Source organism: Haemorhous mexicanus, chromosome 5, assembly GCF_027477595.1.
Source record: "Haemorhous mexicanus isolate bHaeMex1 chromosome 5, bHaeMex1.pri, whole genome shotgun sequence".
NCBI lineage: Eukaryota > Metazoa > Chordata > Aves > Passeriformes > Fringillidae > Haemorhous > Haemorhous mexicanus.
Genome location: NC_082345.1, coordinates 4,598,618 through 4,622,111, shown reverse-complemented (window position 1 = coordinate 4,622,111; position 23,494 = coordinate 4,598,618). Strand labels below are relative to the sequence as shown.

General features: G+C 46.5%; 3 protein-coding genes and 1 long non-coding RNA gene across 5 annotated transcripts in view; 2 read left to right on the top strand and 2 right to left on the bottom strand.

Annotated features, from left to right (window-relative positions):
• The window catches only part of MICAL3 (microtubule associated monooxygenase, calponin and LIM domain containing 3), a 174,134-nt gene extending 169,382 nt beyond the window's left edge, over positions 1–4,752 (bottom strand). The window contains exon 1 of the mRNA XM_059848075.1: positions 4,614–4,752. The gene's annotated coding sequence lies outside the window, so the exon portion shown is untranslated. The remainder of the gene's footprint in view (positions 1–4,613) is intronic.
• Positions 4,753–6,642: 1,890 nt separating this feature from the next.
• Positions 6,643–11,779, top strand: PEX26 (peroxisomal biogenesis factor 26). Its single transcript, XM_059848071.1, has 5 exons — positions 6,643–6,893; positions 7,261–7,401; positions 7,724–8,040; positions 8,798–8,944; positions 9,328–11,779. Exons 1-5 carry the CDS (start codon positions 6,733–6,735, stop codon positions 9,429–9,431), a joined length of 870 nt encoding a protein of 289 aa, XP_059704054.1. The 5' UTR covers positions 6,643–6,732; the 3' UTR covers positions 9,432–11,779.
• Positions 11,780–11,913: 134 nt separating this feature from the next.
• TUBA8 (tubulin alpha 8) lies at positions 11,914–21,687 on the top strand. The gene is made up of 5 exons (XM_059848070.1): positions 11,914–14,601; positions 18,250–18,472; positions 19,496–19,644; positions 20,182–20,862; positions 21,375–21,687. Exons 1-5 carry the CDS (start codon positions 14,599–14,601, stop codon positions 21,660–21,662), a joined length of 1,344 nt encoding a protein of 447 aa, XP_059704053.1. The 5' UTR covers positions 11,914–14,598; the 3' UTR covers positions 21,663–21,687.
• On the bottom strand, positions 14,890–22,427 carry LOC132328246 (uncharacterized). Of its 2 annotated transcripts, none has more exons than XR_009486720.1 (3): positions 22,297–22,427; positions 19,415–19,549; positions 14,890–18,819 (listed from the first exon to the last, which is right to left on the bottom strand). It is a non-coding gene; the product is annotated as an uncharacterized LOC132328246 (long non-coding RNA). The 2 variants fall into 2 exon arrangements; XR_009486721.1 differs by having other exon boundaries at positions 19,451–19,549.
• Positions 22,428–23,494: the final 1,067 nt, after the last annotated feature.

The window sequence follows — 23,494 nt, the reverse complement described above, 5'->3', positions numbered from 1 at the left end:
GTTTACAGTGACCTCCATCCTCATGGCTTGGTTGTACTGAGTGCCAGGCTGACACACCAGCATGCAGCCCTCTCACTCACAAAGACTCTCCATGAGAAATGTAAGGGCAGCTGCTGTCTATCTCTGAGAGCAAAAATTAAGTTCCCAATCCCTGGCAGAATTCACCCCATTTTCCATCCTTGAAGGTCTGGTCAGAGTTCATACATGAATCCCATTTCCATTACTTCGCTCTTGAGGGATTTTATTTTGCTGGTGCATACAGCTGCAGTATAGTCTTGTTCCTTTGCTTTACCCTCATCCATTCCTTTTCATTCAGATATATTGGAACACTCCACAAATACAACTGAAATTACAGATCAAATAAGCCTTCTGTCAGGTAGGAAAGTCAATGACATTATCCTCTCTGTTCCCCTGGCTACATCTGCTGAAGGATGGTGGCAGTAGGAGACAGGAGAGCTACAGCCTAAAGGTCACTTTGATAAGCTAAAAATATTATAAATACAATTTGTCCCATCTACAGCGTAGTTCCAAAACATATTAATTACAGCTTAGTAGCTTTTGTGCCATGTTTCAAGCAAGTTCTTTCAGGCTGTCTACACTGAGTCATTCTTTGGAAAGCAACTTTTTGGATCTAACATTAAATGAGAAAGTATTTCAGATTTGGTAATACAGACTGGGTTTTCAGCTTCCTCCTTGAACAGGCATCTGGAACAAAAATGTGTCTAGAAAATTTTGGCTTCCCTTTTGAGTCTGCCTGGGCTCAGGCTGCTCCCAAAGCTGAAAACCTCACTGAGAGACAAGGCCTGGAATCCTCACAGGCTGCCCTTCCCCCAGTGCCAAGAAGTAACCACGTATGTCTAAGGCTACATAAACTAATTAGACATCTAATCCTACCTTTGTCTGCACCTGGCACTGCCAAGAAAGACGAGAAGGAGCAGCAAGTACGGGAGGTACAGAGGGCAAGAGAACATCGGCTCAGCAGGGAAACAGGGCCAATACACTGCTTGAGACATTAATCCTACACACAGTGCAAGCACACCTCTCAAACAGGTAAGACCCTGAAATAGCACACAGATCTTCCAGAGGATGGGAGAAATCCTCCCAGGAGAAAGCTGCTGCACACTCATTGACTACGTTCAAAAGGAAACCTCACATGCCGTTCATAAAAAAGCAATTACCAGCTAATTAGTGTATCGAGTTCAGGAGCACAAAGAGCAAACAGGGGAGTTCTGCCCAGCACAGCCAGAGGGGCACGCAGGGGGTGCTCTGGGTGAAACACGAGACACAAAAGTTGCACCAGCATCAGTCCCTTCCCTGGGGATTTCTCCCGAGGTTCGGGCACTGCTACCACTGCAGCATTGCTGGCTTTCCCAAAGCAACCTCACATCACAGCTTTTGTGAGCACCACGAGACCTGGCCAGGCAAGAGCCAGGACCAGAAGACTGAGATGGAAAAGAGTTTGTTAACTTCTGCAGTGTATTCTGAAATGTCCAATTCGAGATGCAGGAGATGCATTGCCTGCTTGGAGAGATAATTAACACAGATCACAGTAAATGTGCATTCAGAATGAGGGACAGATGAGTGACAGACACTGTGAGAAGAAATACTGACATGTCAGGGAGTTAGGTAAAAAATGAGAAGAGCCATTTTCTCAAACACCTTGTTTGCCTTGTGGTACAGTTAGTTCCAGGATTCACACTGTCAAGCCTTTCTCCCAGCCATGAGAGCACAAGGCTTGCTTTTGAAAAAAGAGGAAAGGTGGAGACTAATGGATGAGAGTTGATTTTGGCAAGCTGGGCCTTGAGAAGTGGTATTAACTGTTAGAGGGGTTGTGACTCTAAAGTGATGAGCAAAGAGATGCTGTGCTAGGCAAACAGGGTGTAATTGACCCACAGTGATGACAGGCTTCAGTATTTTCAGTTTTTTCTCACAGATAATAAATAGCTGAAGAAAAGAAGATGCCTTAGGCCTCTAACCAAATTGGTCACCTTACAGCTATGAAATGCCCCACCCAGCACTAATTATGACTATTATAACAGTAACAATTAAATTGAAGTAACTGCTGCTATTCTTTGACAGCAGCCTTGCCAAGGCGAGTATTTTGTTTGATTACGTAGCAAAGAAAGGGACTTAACTTAAAACTGCCCTTTGTTTCTGAAAGCTTTTGTTATTATGTGAGTAAAACTCAAGTTTTGACAAGTTGTGAACATAACCCTGTGTTCCCAGTTTCCCAGTTTCCAGTGTTTACACCTCACCTGGTGTTTGTGCATCTGTGATGAAGGTTGAAACAGAGATTGGCTCTTCTGTTTTATGTGATATCCCCAGCTGGACTGTGGCTGTGGCTGCCCCACAGGTGTCTTTTCTGCCTTGTACCATCCTCACCTGCTGTTGACATAGGTTTGGATATAGCCAAAAAGTCAGACACCAGTGCACTTAAATACACTGACTAGGAACATCAGCAGGTGGGCCCAAAATCAGGTGAGTCTCCTCTAAACAGTTCTATTTTTGAAACAAAACCCAGGTTTGATGCTGTGCCACAGTGCTGGGTGAGACAAGAAAGCATCACCACGGGCCATCTGTTCCAAGCCCAGCCGGAGAGCGTTCACCTTCCCCCAGCCCTGGGCTCTGCAGACTGCCTGCCAGCAGCCAGGGAAGCCCTGAATCTGGGCTAATTGAGGGGATCTGCAGCCAGCCAGCTTCATATTTAATGGGGATTTACTGCTGATGGAAATTACAAGCGAATTACAGATTCCAGCAGGTCATGGTCTCGCTAGAGTCAGACAAAAGCACGTGGTGATAAGAACAGAGTGCTGCACACTGGGACCTGAGGTCTCCATGGACCTCATGGCCTTGTTAAAGCATTGCTGATAAGCTATGGGGTACTACAGAGCTCCACATTTTTCCTAGAGACTATGCTTTCCTCAGTTGTGTTTATAATGCCATTTATAATTTCCAGCTCTCCTGTTTGTTTTTGTAGGAGTGTAGGAGGGTTTCTTTCTCCTCAAATCAAATCATAGGGCCTCACCATTTCTAGCTCAAAGTCTCCCTAATGCTGCTAATCTCCTATTAACAGCCTACTGACACAGAAGAGACAACAGAAAAAGACTGATTGCCAGCCCTCTGGCCCTGTGACCGTGCGCTGGTCAGATCTGGATTAATAGCTGAGGCGATTTACCTCAGGAGGCCTTGCCACAGGTGCCTGTAACTCTAAACTCTCCCCGAACTGCCTGGCAGGAGAGGGAGGAGGGGAACCAGTAAATCCACAGATGATGCACACACAAACAAGGCCCTGCTGAAAATCATTTTTCTTCTCCTATACAAAATCAGGGTGACTGCAGGAAAAAAAACTCCTTGACTTCATACAAAAGGCAATAAGCCAGGCATGGGCATTCCACCCAGGACACAAAACTCACTGTGGTACTCCTTCATACCACCTGTTACTGACAGTGAGTTCATTTAGCTTTTCTGGTCACTAGAAATTGTTATCCAGGAGCACAGGCAAACACCCTGCTTCCCTCCAGTGCTTGGGTAGCAGGATAGATTGCCCTGCTGTGTAGCTGGGACCCTTTCAGCTTTAAGACAATTTAAGCTGCTCCCATTCAAGGAAAGATGGAAAAACAGCATCATTCCTATTTGGCAACAAGAATCCATGTGACAGTTCGGTTCAGCAGACGGAGCAGCCTCAGGCTCCTCTCCCGGGCTGGACTGCACCTCCTCCATTCGCCGCGCCGGCTGTGCTGCTCCATGACCCTACATAGCAGGAGGAGGGTGCTGGGAGGATGGGTGCAGCTGACCAGCTGCACTTGACGTCAGCCAGCAGCAGAGTGTCCACACACAGAGCATCTGAGCTGCACCAGGAGTCTGCCTGACTGCCAGCCAGAGAAACACAGGCAGGAGCTGCTGCTGCTGCCCGGGTCCGGGTCAGCCGCCGAGGATTCACACGTGCCCGACTACGGAGCTCAAGCAGCTCTCATCTCCACGAAGATGATTGTATTTCAGAATGATTTCATTTTGCTTGTTAACAAATTGCCGGTAAAATAGGTAATTGTTCCTGGCCTGAGTTAAACAATCCTGTTACTGAGTGTTATTTGCAGGTCAGAGAGCTGCCAGAGGTTTGGCCTTTAAGGCACCACACTGTCCCCTCTAGGAAGAGGGGTGAAGTACAAAAACATTCCACCATGCCTTACAGAGAAATTAATTTAACCTGTAAGTATTGGTATTACAAAGCTGCTTGTCCACCTCGGCTTCTTACACGGCCACACTCTGCAGCTCATACGGAGCTGCCGTTCAGAGCAACTCCTACCTCTCCCAGACCTTTCCCAGGTTTAACATAACTGCATCAATGTTGCAGCTCTCTGTCTTTCCACAGATCTTCATTCATCCGGTGCATCTGCAGGGAAACGGGATCTGACTCGCTCCGCAGCACAGCTGCTCCTGCTGCTTGCTCCCCACGTGAAACAACCGCCCCGTTCCAAAAGCTGCCTCCGTGACCACAACACCTACTGCAAACACCACCAGAGCAATGCTGGGCTGCCCTCCTAAGGGACACAACACCGCTGGCTGCTCCCCACGAAAGAATCCCTCAACAGCATCTTTGCGTGACACAAACTTACCTTGTTTTTGTGCTGTCTCACTCCTTTTCTGAGTCTCAGTGAGGAGCATCCAGCCAGTGTGAGTCTTTTTCAAACGTGATTCCTTATCCATATTTGGGAATTTGTGCTGGGCACTAGCTGGTACGAGGCACGTTCTTCCCACAGTGCACTTTGGGACTTGTAGTTCCCAAAAAGGAATGTTGTTTTCCAAATTGCAAGCGCCGAGCAACAGAAACAGAAATCTGAAACGCTTTTACCTCTGCCTTTGCTTGCTGCCGGGCCCCTCCTTTCACATGTGTCTGTGTAGTGGTTTCACCTTAGCCAGCCCAAATCCTCCAGGAACCTCTTCCACAGTTAGGGGCAGTGTGCCAACCCCTTGGATGCACCACTGTGTTAAAGCTGCTCCTGCAGAGTGCTCCTGCTGCAGCCCAGAGGGGCAGGTACGTGATTCTGCCTCCTGGAAACAGCTACCTAGAAAAAGAGAGCTCTGATCGAGGTTTTAATCGTACTCGCCACACTGAAATGGCATAGAAAATCCTCTTTGAAAGATGTGTTTCACTCTTCAGCATGTTTTGTAGTAGCCCATTTGATTTTTAATTACATAATCATAGTACGGGGACAGATAAGTGTGTCAGTTGTTTAAAAAGGTTACAGGATAAATCAATCCTGCGTCTCCTGTAGAGATCCATTTTTGAAGAGTGTTTGCACTGACTGCGGTAATTACCTTGTAACCAAGACACCCTGTTGTTTTTAAATAACAACCAAAGGAGAATGCGAACCGCTGCCTGCCGAGTGCTGCTGCAGACGCTGTTATTACACCCGAACTCCATTAACAGCGTAATGTGCTTAGAACTGCGGGCACGGGGATCCGGAGGAGAGGTGCCCGGAGGAAGGGGCGGCCGGGAGGGGAGAGCATCCGTCACCCGCCCGGGCGGTGCTGCGGAGCGGCGGGGAGCGCTCTCCCGTTAGCACCGCTCCTGGCCGGGGCGAGGAGAGCTGGGAGACTCTCGGGGCTCGGACACTCTCGGGGGGCTCGGACACTCTCTGGGCTCGGACACTTTCGGGGGGCTCGGACACTCTCTGGGCTCTGACACTCTCGGCGATGGGACACTCCCGGCGCTGGGACACTCTCGGGGATGGGACACTTTCGGGGTTGGGACACTGTCGGGGATGGGACACTTTCGGGGGCTCGGACACTCACTGGGCTCAGACACTGTCGGAACTGGGACACTCTCGGCCCTGGGATGCTCTCGGGGCTCGGACACTGTCGGGGCTGGGACACTGTCAGGGCTGGGCTGACGCCCGGCGGCCGCGGGGAGAACAGCCGAGGCTGTCTGTTCCCTCGGCCCCTTTCCCTCGGCAGCCACACGAGGGAGGAGATGAAGGGAGCGCGTCGTGGCAGGGACGGGCTCCGATCTCGGTCCCGGAGCTGCGGCCGCAGCCGCTCGGAGCGACCCCTGAGTGCCCGCTTGCCGCCGCTGATCCCCGCAGAGTGACAGCAGGGGAAGGGACCACAGTGGGTCATCCTGTCCTGCCTCTCTGCTCAATCAGGGTCATTGCAGAGCACACGGCACGGGAATGTATCCTGGCGATTCTGGAATATCTCCATAAAGGGAGACTGCGCACCTTCTCTGGGCAATCTGTTCCAGTGCACGGTCACAGCACAGTAAAGAAATTCTTCCCCCTGTCCAGGTGGAACTTGTGCATCAGTTTCTGCCCATTGCCTCTTGTCCTATTACTCGGTACCACAGAGCAGAGCCTGCCTCTATCTTCTTAGCACCGCCCTTTAGGTATTTATACACATTAAAGAGGTCCCCTCTCAGTCCTCTCTTCCCAAGGCTGCACAGACCCAGCTCCCTCAGCCTTTCCTGGTAAGAGACGCTCCAGCCCCCCAGCCATCCCCGTTGCCCCCCGCCCGCCCCGGCAGCCGTCCATGCCCTCCTGCAGCCGTGACTACACGTCCCGGCGGCCCGCGGGGCCGGCGATGCTCGCCGGGGCGGCCCTTCCGCTGCCGGGCGCTCCATCCCGGCTTTCCGGTGCCTGCCCGAGCGCAGCGGAGCCGGGCCCGGCGGGGGTGGTGGCGGCGCTGGAGCCGGAGGCTGAGCCGGGGCCCTGCGGGGCCGGGGAGAGCCCTCCCGCCATGAGGGCCGAGCTGCGCCCCTGGGCCCCGGGGTCGGCGCAGGCGGCCGCGCTGCTGGAGGAGGCGGCGGATCTGCTGGTGCTGCACCGCGACTTCGCCGCCGCCGTGGAGCGCTGCGAGGCGGGCTGCGACAGCCTGGGCCCCGGCCCCGGCCACGAGAGGTACCGGCGTGTGGAGAGGACGGGGTGGTGCTGGGACGCTGCTCGGTGCCGCGTCAGCGCCGGGCTGGCTCCCAGCTTCAGGCCATGCCTGCACTGCTTCGGGAATTCTTTTAGCCCTGTCGATATTAAAATGTTTCATCTGTGCGTTTTTGAGGGAAGTGGGGTGTGCCCAGGAGCCTTCCCTTCGTTCTTTCAGAGATGCTGTCACAGTGCACATCCTCGGAGGTCAAATTGGCCTTTTAAAGGGGCCAAGTAGAGGGGAAGCAGAGAACTGTGTGGTACCTGGGCTGCACTGAAGCTCACTGGAAGGGATGCAAGGGGAAATGTGGCTGTAAGAAGCACTTATTTGGGTGTCTTTCCTTACCAGTTTTGCAGAAGTGAAATGCTCCCTTTGTGTTGTGGGGATTCAGGCACTGGCCGAGATGAACAGGTGGAGAGAAGTTCTGTCTTGGGTCCTACAGTACTACCATGTCCCTGAACATCTGCCTCCAAAAGTTCTGGAGCTGTGGTGAGTTTCTGTCTGTTGCTGTCAGATATACAGCATATATCATGTGGGGTCTTGTGTTAGGTTTAACTGCAGGCCAGGCTTGGGTATTGCGTGATATTTTCACTTTGTGTGCTGTGAGTGAGATTCGGGACAGGCCTGTTCTGTGTGTGCTGGGGCAAGATTGCATGCATGGTGATCAAGTCCTAAAGGGGTGATGCTGAAAGAGTAACCCTGAGTGACTCTGACTGATACACCATGAGAGCTGCTTGTGGGTATTAGCTGTCAGTGATGTCATCTTCCACAGAGACTCAGGGTTTTCTCATACTTCTCCCTTGCATCTCAGTATCCTGCTGTACAGCAAAGTGAGAGAGCCGCAGGTGATGCTGGAGGTCGGCAGCAGCTGGCTGGGAGCCCAGGCCAACCAGAGGCTGCCCGAGTTCGGCTCGCTGCTGGAGCTGTACCTGGCGCAGGTGCTGCTGCCGCTGGGGCGCTTCGAGGGCGCGGAGGAGCTGGTGCGGGGCTGTGCCGCGTTTGACAGCGAGCGGCAGCTGCAGTTCCTCGGCACCATCGGCGAGAGCCGCTGTCGCTGGGCTCGGCGGGAGGAAGAGACAGGCTCGGCTGCTGAGGAGCAGCAAGATCCAGCCACAGAAACTCTTCTGGGTGGGCTTTCCCTCTCTTGTTTGTGCTCCTTTCTTACAGTTTCATTTCAAGCCGGTCCCTTACTGGTGAAGGGTAACAAGTATTAACTACATATTAAAAATATTGCCATGATAAACAGGCCATGAGGGAGTCCCGTTGTGTATCACAGCAGGAAATAAAAGACTTAGTGATATCTTTGCTGAGGTGTAATATAAGGTATATGTGATATAAATATGCAAAGCATATACCTCATAATATATGAGATATAAATACGGAAAGCATATTTAGTCTCTGCCAACGTCAGGAGATGACAATTAATGCCCAGGATCATAAGCACTGTGGAGGTTTTGTTGTTTTCTTTTTTTTTTTTTTAAGTAAAAAAGACTAACTACCTGGCAATCCTTTAAGGGTACGTTTTGTTGGCTCTTTGTACAGTTTGCTTCATTTCCATTTACAGTTGAGTCCAAGTAGAACAATGCTTGTCTAGCATTTAACTGCTTCTTCTACAGAGCTGTAAATAATTAGATGTTTTCTCCCAGGACAGAAGCTGGCACTACTGTGGTATGAGATCATATTGTAGTAAAGTAGGTGCCTAAAAAAGAAGTATTATGAAGTGTGTTCCAAAATTTTACTGTTTGTTTGTTGTATAAAAAACCAAACCCAACCCAACTCTCATGCAATCAGACTTCCAGTACCTTCGTTTCTTATTGGCTATATATGTGTGATTCCTTTTTAAACTTTACTTTGTCCTAACAGCTTTTCTGTTCTTGTTTTCCAGGAATGCTGTCCCAAAAGCTCCTGACCATGCTGACATTGCTACGTAGAACACTGAGGTCCATGTCAAACCACTTCTATTTACTTCCTTACAAGAAGATGCTCTTGGCTACTTTTTTGCTGTACTTGGTGGTGGTGAGATTAGACCCAGGTATGGGATTAAGATTTCCAATTTTTAAAATGCCATTGTGGTTATGGAGAAGAAATGAGTTGTTTTTAATAAACCTGCTGTAAATATCTCAGGGAGACAAAAAATCTGGATGACTAGGAACTGAATGTGTTTGATGTTTCCAGTTGAAGTGCATGTAGAAGGATGAAGCTCCACAAATTCCAGTTTTCTGCAAACTCTTTCCGGCAGCCAAGATACAGACTGTGAGAGGCAGGCAGAGCTGTCATAGACTCAGCCTTTTCCTCATCGAAGAAAGGAAGAGAAATTGGTTTTTATTAATTCTAGCTGGGGGTAGTTCTTTCTTAATATGTTTAGTGTATGTTAGTTTTACCAAGTTATTTTTACCTTTTTGTTCTGCTTTGCAGCTTCTCCCACGTCACTGCCATTCATTTACAAACTGGTCCAGCTCTTCCGACAGGCTTGGGCAGCTGTGCTTTCTCCAGTCCACAGGCCTCCAATTCGAGACTAAGTGTCTTCCTCCACTCAAAGTGTCACCTTGTCTTGGGCATGTTACCAGGCTCTCCAGGGGCCTTTCAAATCTGACTCCTGGAGTTTCTTCAGACAGGGAATGGTGGTGTATGAATTTCGAAGGCACAGCAAGTATTCCTGACATTTTGCTTGGTCCTGTCCAACACTAGAGTACAGCCATTCCTTCCATATCTACAACTGAATAAGAATCCTAAGAATCCTCCTTTCCAAACACTTTGCTTTGGATGTGTCTCTTGAGTGAGGATTGTGTAGCCAGTTATGAACTATGGAAGAAGTTCTCATCCTTGCAAATGCTGGGCAGTTCTCTGAACAAGTGCAATTCCTGGAGGACCAGTGATTAGGGGAAATTCTGTTTTCCCTGAAGACATCTGAAAAGCCCAGTTCCTGCAGCATGGGATTTAGACAAGCACATGGAAGAAAAACACTGGAGAAATTAAAGCCTACTGCATTTTGAAAGCCATGGTTTCTCTTGTGACTGATACCTCTTTGGACAGCCACTCTGGATTTTAATCATATTTAAGCCAGAAAGATGAGGGAGTGGGCCACAAAGACTGTTGTGTTGTATCTACTCTTCTTAAATGCAAATTACAGCACTCAGTGCTTACCTGATGCATAGTCAGTCCTAGAAGCACTTGGTGGTGGTGGTGGTAAGGAAATAGACTTATTTTTTTAATTATATCCCATGTTATTGTCTAGTTGAACAACTAAAGTTGTTGCTTTGTTTTGCTCTTTCCCTACCTCTTGCTTTGTTTATGTAGATGTCAAAAAGTCTCTCTGACTATCTAGAATTGGTCCCCAAGTCCCCAGTACCCAAAGTCCTGGGTTAGATGGGAGTCATGTAGCAATGCTCTGTCATTCAGAACAAAAGGGGTTTTTTTTAATAGAAAGAGATACTTCTCTGACATCACAAAACTTTCCCCAGATCAGCAGCAAGAGAATTGTACACCTGCAGGTCTGTCACCAGACCAACTCCATTTCTGACCACTTGGGGCAGAAATTGGAGGTTTGCGGTGATATATTAATTTCTCCTCCATCCATTCATCCATCTATCATCAATTGACAAAAGGTAAATTCCAAGGAGGGAGCACTGATCTAACAAAATACTGCTTTTAAACTGTTGTGTGCTGGAGGGGACAAGTTAATGGTGGGAAGCCAGGGACAAATTTGCCTCTGTCATCCCAGCACCTGTGCCAAAAGTGTGTAAACTCACTGATGTCAGCCCAAACTACAAAATGTTGTCAGAGCAGCCTTTTTGGTGGAACCACACCAAAGCCATGAGCAGCAGCCAGTGCAGATCCCAGTGTGGTGCCTTGCAGCAGTAGTGCCCTTTGTCTCTAGCAATAACCATACTCCAAGGTGGTGGCTGTTGCTGTTTTCCTCACACAGGGGATGTTGGCACCCTCAGACTGTGTGTGATCTGTTGCTTTGCTTCCTGCTGAGGCACTTTGCAAGTCTCATTTCACTTTGCACAGTCTCATCTTCACTACTAAAACCAGTTGTCTGTTTAATCTTAAATTATCCCAAAAAGAGCTACACCCCAGCATTATTGTCAGACAAACTCAGGTTATTTGTGAGTGTAATAATGACCTTGCCTAGTTGTCTCAAGAGATTCTAAAACCCAAACCAATCCCATGCCTCCCCAAAGTTTTGTCTCTGCCAGGACTCTACACCAGGTGAAGTAGCCTATAGCTTTTCCATGTAAAAAAGTAATTTCTTATATATTCTGCACACCCAGGGAAGAGCAGCCTTTGATATTGCTAAATGGTTTCTGTAATCCAGCTGTAAGTGTAGTTACAACACTGAAACCAACACTTGATGTGAAATCAGAATGAAACAGAAGCTCTGTCTGGAGTTGAGCTCTTCCAAGAAATGACCAGGATGAGTCTTCTGCCCCCCTGCTTTGCAAGGCCTCAGGTTAAGTCCTTTGTAAGCCAGTTAATGAAATGGCAAACTTCACTCTGAAGTCAGGCCAAATTCTTATCAGAGTGACTGTTAGATAATGAACAATTTTTGCTGTAGTCTTCTGGCATCATTTTTAGTTGGATGGCAGAGATCCTGTTTTGGAGGTTGGTTTGGACCAGTGGTTTCAGCAGACCATACATAGTTTTTAGAATGCTGTTAAGTGTCCTTTACCAGGACTTTTAACATTCAACTCTATTTTAAGTGTAGGTTGGTAACCTTGACTTTGAGTACTACTCATTTAGAATTTATATTGTTTTTAATTCATCATGAGAGAGCAAGAAGGCAGAAATAAGCTATCAGGGTTTTTTTGCAATTAATACTAAAACTGCAGTATCTAATTTTTATAATAAAGTGACTACTGATTCACCTCTGTAGAGTTGTTTGTTTGTGCTGTGATTTGAGCATATAAAAAAAAAGTGTTTATTTTATTGATACACTACAAAGTCTATCAAAGTTTTCAATAATTGTTTCACATTGTTTCATAGTTTCAGCATGTTTGAATTAAGTGGAGAATGTCTTCAGTGTGAAACTGATGAGATCTAATCCATTGATCATGTTGGTAGAGTGTAAGTCTGCATTTTGGCATGGCCAAGACCAATACTACCAAGAATAAAGTACCTGGTATTCATCATTATTAGATGAATGTATCTTAATATTAGAACTAACTACAGTTCTGACCTTACTGCATTAGGGGAGAAAACCCTACAAATAAAAAGTAAAAATACATAGCACAGTTCTCTGTGTCAGGGATAATGCCTGAAAACCAGTATTTTATCAATGTAGCAGTGTTATACAGGTACTTAATTACTAGACTTGGGAAGTTCAGAAATCCTGAAATGAAATACTGCTGGTTCTCCCAGCAGGTGGCAACAGACCGACAGAAAACAATTATACAGGGAACACAAGGAAAGTGTTTAAATCTTCATTCGCTTTCTGAGGAAGGTGTAAACATGAGTGGGAAATGGGAAAGACTTACACGTCCCAAATTAAAAGGAAAAGAGGATTTTGATCACCTAAGAACTTACTAAGAGTGCACTGTTTTGTAAAATGGCATCACAATGTTCTAAAATAATCCATGATTCTGACACTGCTGGTGAGTCATTCAGGTAAGCAGCCTGTAGGGAGGGAGTGATGTACATCCAGTTCAGGAGAAAAAGCATTTAACTGTCCTTCATTGGCCTCTTGATGTAGTTCAATCTCCAGCATATTTGTCCAGCACATTGAGTTGGGGGAAGAAGGAGAAATCAGAAATCACATCACATTCAGAGTGATGGAGCCCTGCAGTCCTGAACACCTGCCTGCCCATGGGAAGTGTGAATCCACTCCTTGGTTTGCTTTGCTTGTGGGCACAACTTTTGCTTTGTGTGTTAAACTATACCTCAACCCACAGGTTCTCCCTGACTCTTCTGATTCAGGGCTCAGTTGCCAGCTGGTGTTAAACCAGTACAACAGTACTTCTGATTTCTAGATTATCCAAAAATGCCATTTTCAGAGATGTGTCTATCTTTAATTAGAGAAAAAGGGTTTAGGTTTCGTATGGCAGCTCACCATCTGCCCACAGAGGTTGAATGCCAGCATCCATCATGACTTACTTTCTGAGAATCCAGGTCCAGGCCATATCTGCCTCATGTCTTTATGACTCCCACTGGCAGAGAAAATGCCACAAAGCACTGTTGCAAATAATTTAGTAATTGACAGACCTCTTTTAGATTTTATTGCTGCCAGATATGACACATTGATTCAAAGTGTGCCTAAGAGGTTTTAGGTGGTGGACTGCTCAAACTATTTGCTGTGAGACTTTTTCCTGGTTCTCTGAAGCTGTGAGCATTGACATTTCAGATTGTCCAGAGCACCAGAGCTTGTCTGGAATGTTACCACTTCCACTAGAAGAAGAACACTAGAGACCTAGTCCTTAGTCTCAAAGCAATGATCTGATGGTTTTCTGAAGAACTCTGAGATTCAGCTTAAGCAAAGCAGCAGATGGAAATGATCATGGAAATTCTATGTTAAAAAACAATCATGGCTCCAGAAATTATGGCTCTGTAGCTTTTCCCAGCCAAAATCAAAGAGTAATGATTTGCAGGTTTATGTAAAGAACAACAAAATAAAGACAATACCAAAGTGACTTTATAAAAACCAGTATGAGCTAGTTGTCACTGTTAAAATGTAGGTGTTAAAGAAGATACTTCTATGCTGGTTGCCAACAGTGGCAGAACAATCTATTAATATCATCATGTCAGAGTAGACTACCCTACATTTTAGGAATTGTCTATTTAATGCCTGCTGATTAAACATCATCATAAACAGTACATTTATAAAGTCAGGGGATACATGATGCAGATGCAAGCAATTAAGTGTGCCTTTTTCTTTGTTACTTAAGGGTTGCAACCACGAGGATTTCTCTACTGAGAGAAGCTGCTGCTTTCCAGTGGTGAACTAGTGCAGAAGGAGCAAAGTGGAGGAGGTGACTGCACTAATTTGATGTCAGAATGTTGGGGTGATCTGTCCAGCAATAAACACTGCAATAAGAATCAAATTTCTTTCTGTTTGGGCAGAGAAGTGAGAGTCTGTACTGAAAGCTGTCCATACTGCTGACAGCCTGGATGACTGCACGTGGAAAGAGAAATAATAGAAGTAAATTGAAATGGTAATAGAGAAGCCAGGAGACAATTTAAAACCTAGTAGAGCACACTTAAGAATGGTAGTTATGTTTACTTTCCAGATCTCTATTTTTTTCTTGTATCCTTCTCTTTTCCATTCATTTGCTCTCTTATGCCCTCTGCACTGGAATTCAGGTGTGATTTTCATCTACAGAAGTTTGTGCTGGCAGAACAGGGAGCTGGGATGGTGTGTGCATTGCCGGTGATGTAAAACCCCGAGGTGTGAGAAAGCACAGTGTACCATGTGCTACATGACCAGGCTCCAAATCAGTAAGCATGCCAGCCCTGGCTGCACTGAGTTTGCAGCCTGGGGTGTCTCTGAACCCAGGCTGTGTGGGAGGATTTGCCCAGGAGGGTGTTGGAGGCAGCAGGGTGACCTCGTCCCGCGGCGCTGTGACGCTGAAGTGCAGCAGCAGGTGCTGGTGCCCGGCCCTGGGAGCCTCCTGCCCTGCAGCCCAGAGCCAGGCTCCTGCACAGACCTGCCAGCAGTGACCCCAAAGGGAGGGAAACACCTCTGGAGACACCATGGTAAGGGGGATGGGGGAGCCCCAGGCACAGGGGATGGGGAGGGCAGGGGGTGAGGGAAGGCAGCGGGGTCTGCTGTCATTATCAGTAGGTTTTGCCTCCAAACCCTGATCTCACACACCACTCACCACATAAGAAATGGGAAAGGAGTGCAGAAAATCTCACTGAGTCATTACTGCATCAAGTTTCTTCAGAGAGTCCCCAACTAGTGGGATTATAAGATAATTTAGGTGTGGAGTCTTAGCTGTTGGGTACTTTCTGTTGTGACCACATTTTCTCAACACCAGTTCATTTTCATACGAGACAATTTTATTTTTAGAAATAAACCAAAAAAGTTATTTACCTTTGTGTCTGTTTCAAATTAATTTAGCCCCAATGGCTATACTGTCCATATCTATACAGGGTATGCATGTGTGTTTCTGGAGTCCATGAATTCTTTTATATATGTATGTATTTAGTAAGTGAAAAAGTGCCCTTTGTTTTTAAGTTTTGGTGGATTGTTATAAATTCATAGAAATATCTCAAAACCTCTTAAAATGTGAAAAAATCCATTTCACCTTGGACCCCATTATATCTCTAGCACTGAGTCTAATTTTGGTGCAGAGGAGGAACTATGTTACTGTCTGCCAGCTCATCTCATAGGCAAAATACTTCCAGGGGCTTCCCAGACCTAGGGAAGTGAGAGAGTTTGTGGAACAGCTGGAAGACTAAAGTCTCCCTTTTGCAGTAAATCCTGGAGAGAGATTGGTTTTTTAAGAGTCAAAGCTGTCCCAGGTGTAGTTTCACAAAGGATCTGGTCCTTTCTACTGTTTCTTTGTTAGACCTGTCCTGGGTCTACAGACATTTAAATGGTGGGATGTGAAACATGAGTTTGGAAATGGCTCCAAATTAAAATATCACGTAAAGATCAGTTTACTCTGGCTGTGACGCTGAAGGCCCACGCTCTTCCCTGCTAAAAGTCTGGCATCTGTTTTAATGCTGTTCACTATTCAAAGTCAGAAACCTCTTTCTCACTGTCTTCTCTCTTTGGCAGAATATTTCCAAATTACTGCTGGGGAAGGAGGAGATGAAATGGCTCAAAAAGCAGGGTTGAGATGTGGTTTCAAACTAGTGCAGCTGAAGACTCAGTCTGAAAAGTCTTCAACCCCAGTCCTATATGAAGCTTTACAATCTTAACTTCTTAAGACAGCATTTACTTGTTCTATCTGTGAAAAAACAGACCAATTCCTCTACAGACCTGAAGAAATGAGCAAAGCAGCCCTTATTTTAAAATACTGCTTGACTTGTAATTGTAGTTTTGCTTTAAAAGATATTGTTTTAAAAAGCCAGCTGGCCTCATTGCTGTGTTGGAAAAGAAAAGAAACCCTTATTTTTCTTGCTGCCTGCCAGCCTCACAGATTCACAGTGGGATTTGAAAGAAAAGGCAGGAGCCTGCCCTGTGGAAAGTCAGCATTGATTGAATTCTCTAAGCCCAAATATGCCTTTGGTGTCTCCTGAGTAATCTTCCAGATTGCAACACGCTGACTTTTGAAGCCCCACTGTCACTCAAATCACTCAGAGACTTTTGCACAACTCAGTTATGCACAGCAAAAATAGGATTGTGCAAGTACACTTGAGAGCACATGCATTTGCAGAGTCAGCAAAAACTTTCAGTTTAGAAATTAGGACTGAATAGAAATAATTTATTGCATTGAATAAAAGATTTAAAGAGCTTTCATGTTTATTTGAATTCTGGGGATGACTAGTTGGGCAGTGATGACTTTTGAAATTCTAGTTGCTTCTGAAAAAATGTCTTCAGTTATGTTTCTTAAACACAAATTTATGTCAATTTGTGAAGAAAACACTGCTCCAGAGATGCTGCTGGTCACACATTGTGACTGAAAATTTAGTTTTTGGGAAGGATACATTTAATTCTCAGATCACAGAATGATTTTGCTGGGTAAGCAGTTACAGAATTTAATTAAAAAAAAAAAATAACTGGTCAAATCTGACAGTGCCACTGGTTATCTCTAAATGCAATATTACAAAACAAGAATGAGTGAGGACCATCCTCTGCCCTTAAAGCCAGGCCTGCTTCACAGCTGGGCATCTCAGTTCTCCTTCCCTCTCCAAAGCCTGGCAGTGGTCAGTGAGCTGCTCACTGGAAACCATTCTTGACAATGAGTTGTGTTCTGCATGGTGCCCAAGCATTGTCTGGAAAAATTTTAACTGGCCTAAGCCAAAATTCTGCCAATTTTTTGGAATTATCAAGCAGCACAGGAGATCACTGGCCAGTGTTCAGTACTATGTCCTGACTTTTTTTTACTCCCTAGTATAGACAGGGCCCTGGGGATCACAAAACCAGAGCTCAGGCAGCTTTAATTGCTCCAAAGCAGAAACCAAATCTGAAAAAAATCCACATGCCTGAAACCACTCTCTCCTCAAAAAAATGCCTTTCACTACACCCAGTGTTGCAACTGCTGGGACTAACCCAGAAGCATTTGCTTTATGATTGTTTGTGAACTTATGAAATCCAGCAGCAGGGCTTTTTAAAAGCAGTACTTTTGAGTGCACAGGATTTTGGAGCAATTGACACCTGCCTACTTTAGGCTGGTGTTACACAGTTTTCTCTTCCTGGCTGCCACAGAAACAATACTGGAAATGATGCAAATATACTTCACTACAATGGCACTGCCTGACCAGCAATGGACCCATGATGTAAAATTAGTAAAATTAGTAAAATTAGTGGCTGCTCAGAAGCTGGAAGGAAATTTTATTTTGACCAAGAAAATCTGGAATAATTTCCTTAGGTGAAAGCAGCTCTTCCAAATTTCCACTCTAGCCTGCTATCAGAGGGTAGAAGGATCAAAAGACAATCTGCCTTGGGTTACATAAGGGTGAGGGATGCCACATGGCTGTGTCAGGTTCCAGCCAGGAGTAAAAATAAACTAAACTGGGATGTGCTCCTCAGCAAGGCAAATCCAGGAAGAATGGTGGGGTTTGTGTAATTGAAATACATTTTTCCTGACTGTTTCAATATACTTCTGTAGTACAGCACACAGATCTCAATTTTTTAAAGAGCTGTCGTGCCACCGTCATATTTTCTGAAAAATCCTCTTTGCTCAGGATTCTTCTCCTGGGAAGCTGAGAAGCCTCAGAGAAAAAGGGAAACAATATTATCACCTTTGCTTCTGTTTTGCTGCTTTGGAATGTGGTTGGAGATTGTTTATGCAATATGTGGATTGTTTTGACTTAATGACCAATCACAGTTAGGCTGTGTTGGACTGTGAGGAGAGAGCTACGAGTTTTTAATTAGTATCTTGTTTAGCCTTCTGTAAGTATCCTTTCTCTATTCTTTAGTATAGTTTAGTATAGCATTCTTTAATATAATATAATATCATATCATAAAATAATAAATTAGCCTTCTAAGAACATGGAGTCGGATTCATCATTTCCTCCCTTCATCGGGGAGCCCTGAAAATACCACACTGTCCCAGTATCTGGCATGTGCAGTCTCATGGTGCTCATGGGGCTGAACAACCAAACAAACAGCTGACAGTGACAATGCACTGATTTTTTGGAAAAGCAATACACTGGGAAGAGGTAACCATCAGGAATAGGGAGGGCTAAGGTACACTGATTTTTCTGACCCTGTCTCCTCTCTCTCCTCAGCGTGAGTGCATCTCTGTTCACGTTGGCCAGGCTGGAGTGCAGATAGGAAACACGTGCTGGGAACTCTTCTGCCTGGAGCATGGCATTCAGCCTGATGGCACCTTCAAGGACCAGCAGGACAAACTCAGCTCTGATGACTCTTTTACCACATTTTTCAACGAAACAGCCACTGGGAAGCACGTGCCACGGGCTGTAATGGTGGACTTGGAACCGACGGTGGTAGGTCAGTATAGAAATAAACCTGAAAAATGGAGATGAGATTCTTTTCCTCATACCACCGTGGTGTGCCACCAGTCTCCACTGGCACAAAGTGGCCCTTTGCACCTCAAGCTACCACTAGGTAGCATGAAGTCAATTTTCTTGTGACACAGGATGCCAGATTCTGTCACAGGTGTTACAAACATAGGAACAAGAGGATCCCCAGCAGTTTAACGGCTGGTACATGTGGTGTGTACAACTTCTCTTTGCTTCATTATTTAACTTTTGGGTTTGTTGATCATGACATTTTTGCCATTCAGATTCTGCTTTTCTTCAGTTTGGATTCAAAGCAGGAGCCTGATCGCTTCCCTCCTGTAATAGAAGAATGTCTAAAAATTGGGACACCTGAATTTCTTCACACTGTTTTTTTCTGGGGACTTGTGGATGCAAGATGTACTTGTCACCAGCAAGCTCATGAGAAGATAAGTGGCTGGACTGAAGATGCACAATAAATCAAACAAATGCAAGAATGAAAAAATGCTCTGGAGACACTTCCCTTCTCCATCAGCATCGGTCTTTTGGCATCTTGAGCTCCTGTTACTGACAGCAGGCACTGATGCCAACAACAACCAGAATTTGTGGGCACTGGAGCATATTCTTACTGTCACCGTGATATTTTCTGAAAAAATCCCTTTGCCAGGATTTCTTCTCCTGGGAAGATGAGAAGCCTCAGCTTCTCCATGTTTTGCTGCTCTGGAATGTGGTCTGGACATTGTTTATCCAAACATGTGAATTGTTTTTAATTAGTGGCCAATCTCAGTCCAGCTGTGTCAGACTCTGAAGAGTCAGTCACGGGTTTTTATTATTCATTCTTGTTAAGCCCTCTGTCTGTATCATTCTCTTTCTTTATATAGTTTTAGTATAGCATTTTTAAATATAATATAATATCATAAAAAAATAAATCAACCTTCTGAGAACATGGAGTCAGATTCTCATCTCTCACCTCATCCTGGGGACCACATTCTTACAATTTCATTTTCTTCTTCAGATGAAGTACGGGCTGGCACCTTCCGGGAGCTTTTTCATCCAGAACAGCTGATCACTGGAAAGGAAGATGCAGCCAATAATTATGCCCGTGGCCACTACACCATTGGCAAGGAAAGCATTGATATGGTGCTGGATCGTGTCCGTAAGCTGGTAAGTCCCAGCAGCTCTGAAACAGCAGTTTGGACTCTGCAGAAGAAAGAAGAGCAGAACTAACAGCTTGTTAATTGCAAATGACAGCAATGGTTCAGCAAAGAGTTTGCAAGTCATACAGACGGTATCTCGGACATGGTACAGAAGAGAGAAGCCCAGTAGTTCACTTCCCAGCTGCATGCCTCCAGGCATTTTTATAAAGTGGTTAGGAATATGTAATTTTTAATTATTAGCACAGCCCTTCAGCACCAATACTGAAGGGTGGATTGTGCAGTTGTACATTGCTGGCTTCATCCAGAATAACAGAGCAGTGTGAAGTTCAGAGAGAGAGGCCTGGACAGATCCCTAGGTCATAAGTTGAGACAGTGAGGAAAGCAAAGGTTGGAACTATCACCAGGCCCTTCCCAGGAAAATCTGACATGAAATCTATGCTGCATGCTGCCTATGACTGCTCACTCCTTCAGCTCAGGATAAGCTCACATAGCAAAGTCTTTTCCACCTTTTTCAGCCTGTTTCACTTCCTCTTTTGCTTTCTAGACTGATGCCTGCTCTGGGCTGCAAGGATTCCTGATCTTCCACAGCTTTGGTGGCGGTACCGGCTCTGGATTCACCTCCCTGCTGATGGAACGCCTCTCTGTGGATTACGGCAAGAAGTCCAAACTGGAGTTTGCCATCTACCCGGCCCCTCAGGTCTCCACTGCTGTGGTGGAGCCCTACAACTCCATCCTGACCACGCACACCACGCTGGAGCACTCGGACTGCGCCTTCATGGTGGACAACGAGGCCATCTACGACATCTGCCGCCGCAACCTGGCCATCGAGCGCCCCACCTACACCAACCTGAACCGCCTCATCAGCCAGATCGTGTCCTCCATCACCGCCTCGCTGCGCTTCGACGGCGCCCTCAACGTGGACCTGACGGAGTTCCAGACCAACCTGGTGCCCTACCCGCGCATCCACTTCCCGCTGGTGACCTACGCCCCCATCATCTCCTCCGACAGGGCGCACCACGAGCAGCTCTCGGTGGCCGAGATCACCAACGCCTGCTTCGAGCCCAACAACCAGATGGTGAAGTGTGACCCGAGGCACGGCAAGTACATGGCGTGCTGCATGCTCTACCGGGGCGACGTCGTCCCCAAGGACGTCAACGTGGCCATCGCTGCCATCAAGACCAAGAGAACCATCCAGTTTGTCGACTGGTGTCCCACAGGCTTCAAGGTGAGTAGGGCTGCTAGAGCAGATATTTTTGCCCGATGTTCGGGAAGAATGGTGCATCTGACTCCATCTTAACCAAAGGCTAATGAATTACTTTATTATACTATATTATTCCATATTACATTACATCTATAATACATCTAAACTGAATCTGCCAAGCACTCCACTGCTCAGAAACTCGTGACTGTCACTTCAACAATGAAAACTTCCAACTGGGAACAAGCTTTTTATGTTAGTTCCTACAGAGTATTTAGGTGAAACTTTATGTTCACTAGCTGTTAAGAAAGCTACAAACTCATCAGTATGCATTAAACAGTAGAATACTATAGATATTAGAGTGTTTCATGCTCTTTGACATTTGTAATGGCCTTTGCCACCTGGCACCACTACACCCCATCATCTGTAACTTCATTCACCTTTCTTCAGCTCTTTGACTGCCTCCTGCTCCTGCTGTTAGGAAATAATTTCTGCATATAAATAAGTTGTACAGCCTTCTCTCACATCCCTGTTTCCAGGTTGGGATCAACTACCAGCCCCCTACAGTTGTTCCTGGAGGAGACCTGGCCCCAGTGCAGCGGGCAGTCTGCATGCTGAGCAACACCACGGCCATCGCCGAGGCCTGGGCAAGGCTGGACCACAAGTTTGACCTGATGTACGCCAAGAGAGCTTTTGTGCACTGGTATGTGGGAGAAGGCATGGAGGAGGGAGAGTTTGCAGAGGCCAGAGAGGACCTGGCTGCCCTGGAAAAGGACTACGAAGAAGTGGGAACTGACTCATTCGAAGAGGAGAATGATGGGGAGTAATTAAAAAATACATTTTGTCTGTGAACCGCTGTATGGCATGTGTCAACAATTAGCTCAGATTTTCTGTATGTTGTAAACATAAATTTAGGAGAGGACATTTTTTATCACATAAATGACAGGCAAATTATCCTGTAAGATATCATCAGCTGTAGTCTGTGGTCCCTGGGGCACACTAGGGAGGGACTGGGGGTGCTTGAGAGGGACTAGAGCCACTGGGATAGGATTGGGAAGATGAAATCAAAAAGAGAAAGAAAAAGGATCTTCCCTGCACCCCCCACCTGCTCAGGTGGGCTGCTCCCCTCTCCTGCACTGCCCTGGGGCACACCTGAGCAATGCCCCAGGAGTACCCAGGTGTTCGCCCTGCCCTGCAGATGCTGTCACTGCTGTCCTTTGGGAGATTCTCGGGGATCGCCCCCTCCAGCAGGTACAGGAACCCCCCTGAAAGCAGCCCTGAGCAGGGCCGGCCCCTCCTCATCCTCACTGATCACACCTGGGGCTGTCCTGCCCCTCCTCATCCTCACTGATCACACCTGGGGCTGCCCTGCCCCTCCTCATCCTCACTAAGCACCCCGGGGCTGCCCTGGACACGGATTTCCGCAGGATTTCACTGAATCCCGCTCTGAGCCTCACTCACCCAGCCGAGCAAACCTCGCAGCTTTTCACATTAAACCTGAGGCTGCCTGAGATGGAGAAACCCGAACCGATCAATCGGGATCGCAGCGGCACCGTCCCGAAGTTACCGGGATGGGCCGGGATGGGGCATGGCGGAAAACCCGGAACGGATTCACCTGGAATACAGAATGGGGGAAAACCCGGACTGGATTTACATGGAATACGAAATGGAGAAAAACCCTGACTGGATTTTCCCGGAGTGTGGAATGGGGAAAAACACGGTCTGGATTTTTTTCCTGGAATACGGAATAGGGAAAACCCGGACCGGATTTTTCCCTGGAATACAGAATGGGGGAAAACTCAGACAGGATTTTTCCTGGAATATGGAATGGGGGAAAAACCCAGACTGGATTTTCCCAGAGTGTGGAATGGGGAAAAACACGGTCTGGATTTTTTTCCTGGAATATGGAATAGGGGTAAACCTGGACTGGATTTACCCGGAATTCGGAATGGGGAAAAACATGGACTGGATTCTCCTGTAATACGGAAGGGGGGAAAACGCAGACTGGATTTTTCCCAGAATATGGAATGGGGGGAAAACCGGGACTGGATTTTTCCTTAGAATATGGAATGGGGGAAAACCCAGAGTGGATTTTTCCCTGGCATGCGGAATGGAGAAAAAATCCAGACAGGATTTTTCCCAGAATACGAAATACAGAAAAACCCGGACTGGATTTTTTTTCCCTGGAATAAGGAATGGGGAAAACACAGACTGGATTTTCCTGGAATATGGAATGGGGGAAACCCCAGACTGGATCTTCCCAGAATGCTGAATGGGGGAACTTGGACAGGATTTTCCAGAATACGGAATGGGGAGAAACAGGGTTTGATCCAAGTCTTCTGTACAGAGGTGTATGGCAGAAATAATGTTCCTAAACCAGAAACCCACGTTCCTAAACCAAGCAAACCAAATTGTTCCAGCAGTGTGTGCTGCTCAACACTCAACCATCGCTGGAACCGCCCAGGCGCTGTAAGAGACCGGGCTGTTGGTGCTCATGGCTTGAGCAATCACTGGGTGCTTCTCCAGTGATGCACAGAGGGGCCTCCCAGGTGCAGAAGGGCGTGCACACCTGAGGCTTCAGCCTGGGTTTCCAGATAAAGAAGAGGCTGATAAGAGGCAATCCTGCAAGGTGGGATAAGTCCTTGTCATCCCTCCCTCT